This window comes from Homalodisca vitripennis, chromosome X (genome assembly GCF_021130785.1).
Source record: "Homalodisca vitripennis isolate AUS2020 chromosome X, UT_GWSS_2.1, whole genome shotgun sequence".
In the NCBI taxonomy this organism is placed as follows: Eukaryota; Metazoa; Arthropoda; class Insecta; order Hemiptera; family Cicadellidae; genus Homalodisca; species Homalodisca vitripennis.
The window spans coordinates 42,551,430-42,564,778 of NC_060215.1; the positions used below are offsets into that span (position 1 = coordinate 42,551,430).

A 13,349-nucleotide genomic window follows, 5' to 3' on the forward strand; every position below is an offset into this window, starting at 1 on the left:
TGTACTTCTGTGTACCTTATGCAATAAAAAGAATTGAATTGAATTAAATTCATAATCTTGCACGTGAAATTTTGTTAACCTCTATTTAAAGCGTTAAGCTTTTGTAACAGAACATGTTTTATGAATATACCTCGGCCAGCGCTTGCTAGTTTGAATATGAGAACCGCGCGGAACCAACACCGCTCTGAGCTTTTTGGCATTGTCCTAGCTGGACGGTAAGAGAGACTCGACCAACAAGGACGATGGACGCTGCTGTCGGTGGCAAAATGTGTGTACGCACTGATGTTTTTGTTAAACTTTAAAAGGTATTGGCGTCCCAGTTATGGGGGATTTTTATCCAAACTAAACCACTCTGCTGTCAAGTCCTTTCCTGGTCGTACAGTATCTGGACCCTAGGTCCACTGGCTGTAGATGAAGCTCAATAACTCAATAACCAATTTAGATACATTAGTTATCTGATGCAAACTCACATTTAAGGGGATAAGCCAATTATGTCCCTGGTTGGGCTCGAAGGTATTGTTTTTTACTGAGGGTCGTCCAGGAGGGTGGTTGGCCGTAGCCTGTAATGTCCGAGCCTCCGTACGCCACTGCGATGGCCATTATCTGTGGGTGTTCCGAAGCTACTGCTGTGTTTGAATCACATTTAAGAAGATAAGTAAACTATGCCCCAGGTTGAGCTCTCGGGCTCTCTCCGGTGGTGATAGTTTACTGAGGGTCTTCCAGGAGGGTGGTTGGCCGTGGCCTGTAATGTCCGGGCCTCCGTACGCTGCTGCGATGGCCGCTATCTGTGGGAGTTCCGAAGCTGCTGCTGTCTCGTCTGCGTACAGAGGCAACGTGTAAACGAGGTATAGGACTGGTCCTAGCTGCGCCTCGATCGCTATCTCCGTCGACAGCTCACTATCCACACAGATGCGGAATGTCCGCCCTGTGAGATAGGAGCGGAGGAGGTGAATCATAATAAAAATGAGGAACTGGTGATTCAGCCAGCTTGTACAGGAGTCCTTCGTGTCAGACGATTTGCTGACCTTTAGAAATACTGCAACAGGGCACAGGTTATAATTAACGTTATCAACTAGATGTTAACTACTAAAACTAGTTGCTGTATCGTCGAATAATCAGGTCTAAATCTAAACTGTTCTGGCGGGATGAAACCATCCAGTTAGGGCAATATTCTGGAGAGGAGAAGTCTCTCGAATAGTTTAGAGATTCTAGGTAGATGTGAAATGGGGCGGAAATTCTATGGGATCTAGTAGGACTTTTCTAGTTTGGAGATGGGGATGACTTTAGCTATCTTCCAGCTGGCCGGGAAGTGATGCATTCGGACAGCAGCATTAAACCAAACAAACCAGAAACCAGACAAACCAGCAGTGATACAGGGGTTGCTAGGAGGCCTCTAGCTCCAATATTCTCTAATCTGAGAGCTTTCTACGATTTTGCCTCCTTGATAGAGGCCTGTACCTCTTCAAGAGTGAACTGCTCTAGCTCTAGCTCTACCTCAGAATCAGTAAGAAAAAAAGGTCTAGTGTTTTCTCCACGTGTTGACAGTGATCCTCGTCACAGATTCCTTCGTTTGGCCAAAAATGCTCCTCTATATTATCAGCAAAAGCCTTTGCCTTGTTCTTGGCGGAGTAGGGCAGGCCATGGAACCTGGACCATGGAAGGCCTGTTGTATGGGCTTCTCGCAACGTAGGATCTTAGCTGTCTTCTATGCACTATACCATCCTCCAGTCTAGAGAAATATGTATTTCACGTATCGGGCCAGTAATCGTATTATAGTTTGACAATGTTAATCTGCACGTTAAAGGCTCGCTTAGTGACTAGATATCTTGTCTGCTGCCAGAGACGTCGCAAGCGTCTCCTTTTGTCTACCACTGCTCGTATGATGGCAGGTACGGCCGACCTGGAGTGCCGTGGGCGACCATGCCGAGATACTGGCGTCAGTGCGTCCGAGATTGTGGTATTTAGTTCTAAAACATAAATGTCAAGCTTATTAGGAGTCGCTGCAAGTGTTGGGAAACTGTAGTCGCTCGTTCGGAAGACAACTGTAGCATTCCCAGTCCCCTAGTCCGTCCTGACTAACAGTGTGAGGTTGGGTTCTCGACGTTGGGGATGACATTATTTCCACCACGCTGGGCACGTGGTCGGATGATAGGTCGACCGTTACACGCACGTTCACCTGATGTTGTCCTTGAGCAAGAAAACATCTATTACATCAGGTAGGGCATGAGGCGTGACGGGTAGTGCGTGGGCTCTTACCAGGAGCTATCACCATAGTATTTTACCACGTAGGCTCGAAGGCGTCATCCCTTGGTGTTTGGCCCCCTACTATGCCATGACGCGTTCTTAGCATCATGTCGCCGCCAACGATGACAGTGTCAGGTGATGACAGGTGTGAGAGGGATTGCGCTTAAATGGTTTCGTAGTTTTCTTTCTGGTCGTGAGCAGCGTGTCCGTGTGGGTGAATGTCTCAGCTCAGCGTTACCGGTTAAGCTAGGTATTCCTCAGGGTTCTGTCATCTCAGCGACTCTTTTTTGGTTTTTATTAACGATTTGCTGGAGTTAAACCTCAATGGAAAACCAAATGCTTTTGCTGATGACATTGCACTTTTTACTGTCATAAAAATATTGAAACACTTTCTGAAATTCTAAATGACGATCTGCATAAATTAAGAAATTGGTGTGAAGTAAATTCAATGCAAATAAATGTTAGCAAGACAAAATATGTAAATTTTGATTTTAAAGGTTTCAATTTTTTTTTAGTTTAAAGTATCATATCAGTCGTTCTTGTGAGATTAGCTGCAATTGTGAGACCATTAATAAAGAGAAGGAATTCAAATATCTTGGGATAGTTTTAGATGAAAAACTTAATTAGGAAAACATATAAATTCCTTACATAAAACACTTAAATCTTAGGTCAGAAAATGTTACTTTCTATGAAATTTCTGCTCTACACATTTATTAAGAACGTTGTATTTTGCCTTAGTTGATTCCAGACTACAATATGGGGTGGTGCATATAAATATCTAATTCAAAAATTGCGTGTCGTTCAAAATCACTTTTTACGAATTATGTTAAGAAAAAAAAATCCGTGGCAGTTCTTTTCCTTTGTTTATGGAGATAAACATTTTGCCCATTCAGCATACTTATATCTATAAAGTTCTTAGATTATTTTACCAGAGAAGCGGCAATACTGGAACTACTGATCTTTTATACTTAATATAAATCGTAGAATATTTAGAACTCCAAAAATATATAAATCGTCGTTTAAATGTTCATTTCGTCATAGCGGCCCTACTTTTTTAATTAGCTACCCTTGTCAATAAAAGAATCGGTAGGTCTAAGAACTTTTAGCAGTAAGGTAAAAAGATGGTTGTTTTCATTGAGTAATTTGTAATTATTTTTAATTATTGTAATTTAGAACAATACAATTTAAAACTTTATTATTGTTAAAATATTTTTGATATTTTTTGTTATTATTAATTGTATTGCTTTACAACAGTGTAATGGTGGCTGTATAATTTAATGTGTTTGTAGTGTGATAAAAAGAACAGACGTCACAGTGAGCGGCTCTGTGTCATTTAATTGAAAATCTGGACTCTAGCTTTTTTGTTGTTATTTTTTTGTCAATCTGGCCACAATACTTGTAAACGTGGCCAGTTCTTATTTTGTAGAAAGAGTTTTTGTTCTTTTCATATGTAAAAAAATGCTGGAATAAAATCATTATTTCATTATTTTTTGTCTTTACGGCCAAACAGGGCGTCCAGCTCGCCAGGGCGAAGTTTGGAGCACAGTACGCTGAAAATATTCATAGCTCAGCACCACTTGTATGGAGTGCTATCCCAGTAGATTCTATGTCTACAGTACTAAGGTGATTGACCTATCTGCAATTCTGCGCTGGATTAAGATGGCAGTGCCACCACCAGGGTTTCCTTTCCCACGTGGTGGTCTGTCTGTCCTGTAGGTCTGGTAGCGTGGAACATTGAACACAGTACCAGGCTGAAGGAGCATCTCTGTCAATAGCAGCATGTCAACACCCTGGTCAGTGGCGAAAAAATGGAGTTCATCATTCCGGGAGACATCATACTATTTGTGTTCCAAACAACCAATCTTAACTGCCTATCCATTGGCTAGGAGTTCCTGAAAATATGCAAAAAAATAGCGGCAAACAGCTTATTCGGTGATTTATTATTATCAGTCACAGTAATGACTTGGGATGTAATCCACTTAATGATAGCTGTGTGGGATAAGAATCCTGGCTGTTTTAGTGATTCGTCAGCAGTGCTACTCTGTTGGGCGGGATCATCTGCGGTAGTAGTTTTTGGTGCTACTGAGGGCGTACTTTCCACCATCCGCTCATCTACCTCAGTGGGCTGCACTGTTTCAACAGTTGCTTGTTTGGCTGACTATTATCGTCTACCGGACCGTCCTCTAGTCCTCCTCCGTGGGTTTGGAGCGGAGGTGACGGCTGGGGCCAAGGGGCTGCCAGAGCTGCAGGGGCTGCCAGGGCTGCAGTTCTGCAATAACATTGGGATGGTTTATTGCAGCTGTGCTCTTCACCTTTCAGGGCTTTGTGGCGGGAGGAACGGAAAACTCGACTACAGGAGCTGCACTTTCGGGCTACGGCGTGACAAGTTAAAAATATTTAAAAATTTTATAGCCTAGAAATTAATCTTTGAACAGAACAAATACGAATAGTGATGATTTAAAGCAGGTAGCTGAATGTAAGATTGGAAAAATTATAGGTACTAATTGCTAAAACATAAACTTATCAGGTGCATATAAAAACTACACCAATCAGAAAATATATTTTACAGATATTTGTTATGAACTCCAGGAAGTATGCAATCATGTTATTAAGTTTTAAAAAGCTGTTTATTTCATAGCTTAGCAATAAAACTATGAGGTGGGTCTCCATTAGGAGAGAGATCTAAGACCAACATATTAGTCAAAGCTAACAGACATAAGTGCCATGGGACATTTTACTTAAATTGCTGGGACGATTTATTGGGAAAGGGCACTTAGGTCTTTTAGAATTTCTAGACCTCTTGGACTTTCGCCAAGCGCATTTTGCTGGAGACTATAGAAACTATATTAAACAGTTATGGCACATAAATCTCTTAGCACCGTATTGGCCCTTAGATATAGAATACTTAGCAGCGAAAAGAATGAAATTGTAAAAATTATACTTAGCATCTATAGCTTTTCCGGCCTTCATTTTCGGTACCCTTTGGTAATTTGTTAACAATTATGCAAAGAATAAATAAATACAATGTACGGATAATTTAATCTCGTATATGTAGTACAAACTACAATCTCACTAATCAGTGTTGTAATCAGAGCGATTAGTCTTAATGTTCTATTCAGAACAAACTATCTATTTTTCCGTGTGAACTATTTCATATTTAAATACAGAGCACGATACTAGATATTTTAAACATTCATATTTGTATTAATATGAACCAGTTATTTCATATGTTTAGCATATTCTGTTGACTTATATAACAGCTTACCAATTTTGTCCGCGTAAGCGTGAACATCACTGATACTAGATAAATAACAAAACTACTGTGGATGGCAATATCTTAGAAGAAGCTCAGTCCTCCAGGTTTCTTTAAGAGGTCGATAGAGGGCATACCTGGTACAATTACAAAGACTACGCAAAGGCTGCCTCAAGCTTTTGTTTTATGCCAAGCGCCCCGACAGCGGCAGACTACTGAAAAATATATAGAACCGTTTAGTAGATTAGCCTCAATTTAATATTGTAACTTTCTTTCAGGTCATCCCCGACTTTAATTGCTAGTATCCCATTTGTGGGAGAATTTGTCCCCATGAAGCAGAGGACCCAGGCCATCCTAATCTCCTCATCTTTAAGTGCTTTCAGTCTAGTCTACTCTGCAAGTGAGTTTACTTTTATTATAACAAATCTTTTGTAGCCATTAATGTTAATACCGGTTTCTTCAAGAGAGCTGTGTAAATTACTCGTATATTCATACGTTTGTACCAAACATCTACATACTTGATATTGCGATATAGTATTGTGTGGGTATTTGAGTAGAGTTTACTTTCTAAAGTTCTTCTCTACTTAGAAAATATAAAAACAAGAAATAGGATTCAAGTTAAAGCAATATCGATGGTCAAAATTAATATACGAGGGTTACACTGATAACCGGAATTTCTGTATAATTTCTTTATGTCTCAATATTTTACACCCGATTTTGATCACCATAAAAATATTCACAATTGACTATAATGCACTTATCCAAACGATGTTTCCATTGTTCGAAACATTTAATAAATTCTACTATCGGGATGTCCTTTAGGCCTTCGAGCGATTTTGTTTTACCTCCTCCACGGTAGGAAAACGCATTTCTTTCATGTCCCTTATGAGTCTGGGGAACAAAAATAAGTCACACGGTGTTAGACCTGGTGAGTAGGGAGATGGACAATCTGTGTCATGCGTTGTAGTGATGGAAGAACCGGTCGCATGTGCAAGATCTGCTCTTTTCTTCCGAGTGTTCTCGCTGAATCTCTTCAAAAGCTCCAAGTAGAAACTCTGGTTGACAGTTTGACCCGGTGGAACGAACTTCGAGTGTACAATAACTCTGCAATTGAAAAAACAAATGCGCATTATCTTGATTTTTTTATTTCACTTGGCGAGCCTTTTCGGGACGAGGAGAGCCAGCTGTCTTCCACTGGCTTGATTGCTGCTTTGTTTCTGGACCGTATCCTTAGCGCCATTATTCATGACCAGTAATCGCCTTGGAAATAAATTCCGCGTCCTCTTCGAGCTAATGTAGAAGCTCAAAACTTGCCTGAAGCTGACATATAACATGTTTGAATGGTTCATATAACATGTGCCTCTACATCTTGAGGCCGCCAGAACTGTCAAGTATAAATATTTTATCGATTTAAACGTTCCAACTTTGCGACCTGGGTCTTAAAATTTCAAACGTATCTATACACGTATATACTCGAGAATGCTTGCATATGCCTAGGTTAATGCCGTTAAAAAGAGGGATTACCTTTAGCCACTCAAATATCAAAACAGGTTTGTCATTTGATTAAGCAGTTTTTGTTTAAATACACGATTTTGCAGATGCAATTGAACTCGGTTTGTGTCTGTGTATAGAAGATGAATAAGGAAAGGTTATATTAAGTTCATCGTGAATGATGAGTTTAGCTCCAGTTTACTTTCCTCAGTGCAGCGTCTGCAATCTAACGCTATCGCTCCTGGAATCTAGAGTCATGCAAAATAGAGATCCAAAAATGTTGACATCGAAGTAGCTCGAATGAACTCTTTAAGGCGCCGTTTTAAAATCAGATAGTAAATGTATTAAATGTAAAATCCAGGGATATTCTATTAAAACTTATTCATATATTTGCAATTAGCCACTACGAAGTTGAATTGTCTGAGCGTTTAGCGGACTTGATGACGACATCATATTTCTGTCTTTATGTGTGTCCCTCTACATGGACAGTTACTTTCGTACGAATTAGCTGAATTTTGATTTGGAACTTTATATAAATTATTTTTAAAGGGTTTTTCCGTTTCGAGGTGAACGAAGAGCTGACTCGAGGTCTGGCATTCGTTAAACCTTGTTTACCAATAATTAATACGCGTTTTTGGCGCTATTTATGTATAAAATCCATAGTTAGGAACACAAAGTAAGAAATTATTGTGGTATAGTAAATAATATTTAACTTGAGTTTCATTATTTCTATATGTGTGCTTGATCATCACTGGGCGTCTGATCATCAAGGACGTCAATTACTCTGCGGTAAGAAATATACGATTAATAACTTTCGTTTACATTATAATTTGTGTATTTGGGTATAAATATGTCTTCGATAATAAAATATGTTCGTTTAAATTCTAATATTTAGTTTAATTTACAATACGTAAGTAATACAAATACAAAGGCAAAGTCAAATCCTTTATTGATCATCGACATACCATTTCATAAATTAATCTTTGTTTAAATTACATCTAACGTATTCTATCTATTTAAGTGTCAAGCCACCAAATACATCTCCTATTGTTTCAAGTAAAAGACGTATTCTGGAAGTTCATTTCATGATCTTAAAAAATCAAAGTTAATTTTAAATCAAGTTAAAACTTGCGAATTTAAGTTTTAGAATTTCTCAAATTGTTAAAAACATATGTTTTCCGGGGATGGCCTCCGGCCTCTGGCTTGACTGTGATGTACGAAATATCCCCGAAGTGGATTACTACGCATATGGTAGCACCTAGCAGCTAAGGTTTCTTGTCCACACCGCTCAAAAACATTGTTAAAACGATTACAATCTTGAAATATTTTGGCTTAACTGTGGAAAAAGATCTTTAGCAGACAGACGTTAAACCGAAGCTATGAAGTCAGTTCTGTTAGCACATTTTTAAGCGCTGTGAACTAGAAAATTCCGGTGACAATAATAAAACATTTGTATATATCGTGTATGAAACGAAGTGACACATTTCATTTATTGAAATGTCCGGTTACTAAAAGCCGTATATGATCATTTACTTTTTAATAATCAAATAAAACTGGAGCACTAAATTTCATATTTTCTTCGTATATACTCGTACAAGAATCAGTTTATAATGCACGACATCGTCTTGGTTACTAAGTAACTGTCAAAACACTACGTTAGAATCAGTTTACTAACACTAGGTAACCATCTTGAACTTACATTAAGTTAAAAATTGTTTATTTTGTCGATACATTACAGGATTCTTTGTTTGAAGTTTATTTTGTTTGGAGTTTATTATTGACGATGGAAGGATTGTGAAGGAAAGAGGAATTTTCCGGACATTTGCCATCGTTCAGTGAAACAAAATAATCAGTAACACTACGTTTCGAGATCTGCAATCTGATCTCTTCTTCACGCATTCTCATGTATTAGGTTAGTTATTTACCTGAAGAAGAGATCAGATTGCAGATCTCGAATCGTAGTGTTACTGATTTTTTTTTGTTTCACTGAACGATGGCAACCATCCGGAAAACCCTGTTTCACAGGATTTTTATTTGTATGGTAAAATACAAATAAATCTGATTTGTTGTTTCCTATAAATTATTATATTGTGTGTAATTTATTATTTCAATCACGTATTAAAATCGCTCTATGCATTGTTTTAAAAATTGTAACTGACAGTGTGTCTTGGCAGGTGTGGGCTGGGCTACTCTACAGGCAGAGTGGTCATTGGACCTTTGGCTGCTCAAGTTCACCCCCTGGAGGCTATTCTACCTCCTGTGCGGTCTACCCAGCCTCATGGGTGCAGTTCTATTTTGGATTACCCCCGAGAGTCCCAAGTTCTTGCTCTCCAGAGGAAAGAAGGGCGACACTCTGAAAGTAATGCAGAGTGTTCATTCTATAAACTCTGGAGCGAATCCTCAGACATATCCGGTAATTAAATATATCTTATTAACATAAACACCAGTGGCATGTCAAATAACATTTAGGTTAAAAACTATATTATACTATTACCACTAAAATGGCTTTCAATAGAATGGTTTGTTTCTTTTGACTTTTAACGCGAGGTCTGATTATAAATATCACAAGACATATTTTTCATTCCTGATTTCTTTTCATGTTTAAACTAAATAAATAGTGATTTTTCAACTCAGTTTGAAGTGTGAGAACAACAGCCAAACAGAAAAAAATTACACATTTTGGACCTTTTCCGTTAACTCACTACCACCGTACATACGGCGCTTCGATTATATTCACTACCACCCGGTATAACTGACATGCCGTGCACTTTTAAAATGCAGTGTTATGTCATTAAATATATCCGGTAACTGATAAGCCGGGGAGGTATTAATCCATACAAAAATACAGAATAGAAACAAGAAAAGAAAGGAAAGAAAAGGGTTCTAACATAACCAAAAGCTACTTGGATTCCGTCTACTACCTGCCTACAGCCGCGGGTTGCCTCGATCGTGTCACCGGCCGTGTCACCCTTGGCGTCCACGTGCATGTCGGCCCCCAATATGTCTCTTGGTGTCACACAGTCTCTTGGTGACCAGCTGTTTGTGACAAATTGTGACCCACCCACTCGTGCGTCCGAGGCCGACTTTAACATGCAGTGCGGCCTACCGAGTAACTTGAGAGGTCTGTGCCGATGCAAGGAGCTCGTGGGCAGTCTCAAAGTCACTACTGAGGTGGTGGAAGCGAAAATCAAAAGCCTGACGAAGATGAAGAATTACTAATATGCAAGGGGCGAGGCATCTTAGTGGCCAGTGGTGCAAATTCATAATAAAACCAATAATAATAATAATAATATCTTTATTGCATTATGACAATAAAACATTGCATTTCAAAAGTAAGTTTTGTATCAAATCCTTAACTATACACATTCATACCTACAATACACATACAAACATACATTTCTTGCTCATTTACTCCTTCATTTACGCAACGCTCGGGAGTCTAACATTTTGATTTTCCCAGAGGCCAGCCATGAACTCTTTGACGGAATAAAATGCATTTGAAACCAGTAGGTACTTCAGAAGATAATTAGACTGGGTTAAACTATTCGCCTGTATAAAACAAACCTTCATTTTGTCGGAGACAAACATACATTAGATTTTGTACTGCAAAATTCTGAATACAGCAGTTGACTGCAATGAAGGATTCAATTTCAAGATTTTTTCGAAGTTGATTTTATGCAGAGTCGTGTCATGGGCATATTGAATTCTTTCTATTGTGGCTCAATGAATGTACTCGATTTACACATAGAACAAAAAGGATCGGCCCAACAGATCCGTGTGGGACTCCATGAACAAATTTGTTTCTCTTCGACATGACACTGGAGATCTGCACACACACTTGTAACTGTCTCTGATGTAAGACGAGGTCGATTTATGAGGTAAACCCCGAAGCCACTCGTTTGACAGGTCAAGAAACATACTGATCATATGATCTCGCCTCTCCAAAAATATTTTCTAAAAGATTCGTAATTTTATAGATTGTGGACTTGTTTTTTCTGAATCCAATCTGATTTAGAGTAATAATCTCAAAACGCTCCAGAAATGTATTGAGTCAAATCAGGAAGGTAGCCTCGAACACTTTGCTGAATATCGGCAAGATTGAAATCAGCTGATAGTCGCACATTTGACTGGAATCACCTTTCTTATAGATCGGTGTCACCTTAGCAATCTTAAAAATTGAAGGGACAGAGCTTTGAATGAAAGAGAAGTTAGTTTGGTTAGTGGTGTCAACATATGCCGAAAGCATAATTTGAGCAACCACACTGAGACATGTCAGTTGACATTTTTGATTTTAATCTCTGGACCACCTCATCCTCGTCAACAGGAACTACAGCCATAGATGCCAGAGGCTCCTTATTCCGACCTGTACCATAGCTGGGCCCTCTGCTTAACGACACAGAAGACAATGAAGAGAAATAGGAAGTAAAATCATTTGCTATTTATTCTGGCTATGAAAAAGTTTGTCTCCGATAACAATTTCGGAACATACTTTTTGTAGATTCTTTTATAATTTCAAAAAAATTTTGAACTCCACATTTATTGTTGTTATAAATGCAATCTCTGACGAAAACCTCCTGCGCGAAATGCTCCGAGATGGCCGTATTCAAGATAGAGACGACATTCCAGATATTGGTAATTACGTTGTCGATGGCTGTTCTACCTTAGTCGGCGAGTTTAATGACCAATTAAGGCCACAAGAATCTAGAATGTCCCGTAGGTGCTGGGTTAAGGAGTTGGTACATACCAACACATTTATATTAAAGTTACCAATTAAAAAGGAATTTATAATTGTTTAAGAACAAAAAAATTAAATCTAATCTAATAGATAAAAATGGGAGTTACCATTGGGTGAGCGATACAGTCCAATAATGTGTATTGTTCCAATAGATTTGGTATTTATTTTTACCGTCTCAGCTTCTAAGTCTAGTTCGGACTTATAATCAATATTAAGTGGTTTATAATTTAGAGGACACAAAAATTGCCACACCACCCCCTTTATTACGTGTTCTACAGAAAATGTTTGACAATTCGTAATTTTCTAGTTTGAAAAAAGATAGAGTTTCTCTTTTATATTCATGTTCCGAGATTGATTTATTTTAAATTTGGACTGTATATTTTTAATTTGTCTTTAATAAATTTCTGTACACCAGAGCCCGATTCTATGAAGTAGTTTAAATTAATACTATGTTTCCCCCCATTTGGAAGGTTTGGAAATGTCTTGACGACATCTGGTAAAGTCCGAATATGTTTTGTCACGTTCGAATCCGTTCTCACTGTCGCTTCACAATTTCTTCCGAGGCAACACCGCGATATACCACCATTCACCAAAGTCCTCTTTAATCTATTACTTATGCTTTTGGAAAATTATACAAGGCCTATCATTTTGGGTATTGTCAAGGATAAAATCCCTGCCAATAATTTGAATCTGGTGAAGTATATAAATAATTACATAATAGTTCGGCCTTGTTTTGGGTAAAAAGTTATTCTATTAAAAAAAGTGTGTCCATTCGTTAGTCGGATACAAAAAGATAGGATGCTTCAGTTGGATTTGAACCCTCGCTCCGGTGTGCAACTGATACTGCAGTACCTGGGTAATTATCCGCTTATGTCATAGATAGCGTGAAGGTACTATAGGGCCGTCGACCTTGTTATGAAATAGCCGCTTATCTGATAGAGAGCGCGATTGTCTACGAGCTCTGTGTCTTCAGGCTCGCTGCTGCGATCCCGTAGATCCCCGAAACTGGCAGACTGTATATACGCGTCTGCGTTGCTCAGAATATTTGTCAGTTTATATTCATAACTGCCAGTAATTTTGCAAGACGTTAGTCTATATTTCGATGTTTTTCCTCAAATGTACGAAGATACTGAAATGTCAGTAAGATCATATATTACTTACAAGTTGTTAAAATATCCTTTACAGTTGTCATAAAAAATAGCATTCCTACTGAGAATTTATCTGGTTGAAGGATATATGTCATTAAAACCAACTATTAAATCGTAAAATAATAGAACATTAAATGGCGTGTACACCATCAGGGCCGCCAATCTTCAGTCAAACAATTTCGATCAATACGGAGAACAGGTATCAACTGTCTTGTCCACAGCATACCCTTCGTCATACTAAGTATTTCCACTGACGAGCATTATTTAACAGATCACGATATTTTCCTAATTTGGTTGGGTACGTGCAGTTTTCGTGAACATTTGAGTATTAATATAGGTTATAAATCAATTAAACGCACCATTGCATAACTTTAGACGTATCAGCAGTAATTTTATTTCCGTAGGTAAATCAAACACAAAAACACAGTTTTATAAACATATAATTTTATATCTTCCTCTTTGCAACTCAATATACACG

General features: G+C 38.4%; 1 protein-coding gene across 2 annotated transcripts in view; it reads left to right on the plus strand.

The window, feature by feature from the left end:
- Window positions 1–13,349, plus strand: part of LOC124368964 (synaptic vesicle glycoprotein 2B-like) — a 35,842-nt gene that overhangs the window by 13,718 nt on the left and 8,775 nt on the right. For both annotated transcript variants that reach the window (XM_046826542.1, XM_046826541.1), the window contains 2 exons: window positions 5,776–5,897; window positions 9,163–9,401. In XM_046826542.1, coding sequence (XP_046682498.1) covers window positions 5,776–5,897; window positions 9,163–9,401 — 361 coding nt within the window. The remainder of the gene's footprint in view (window positions 1–5,775; window positions 5,898–9,162; window positions 9,402–13,349) is intronic.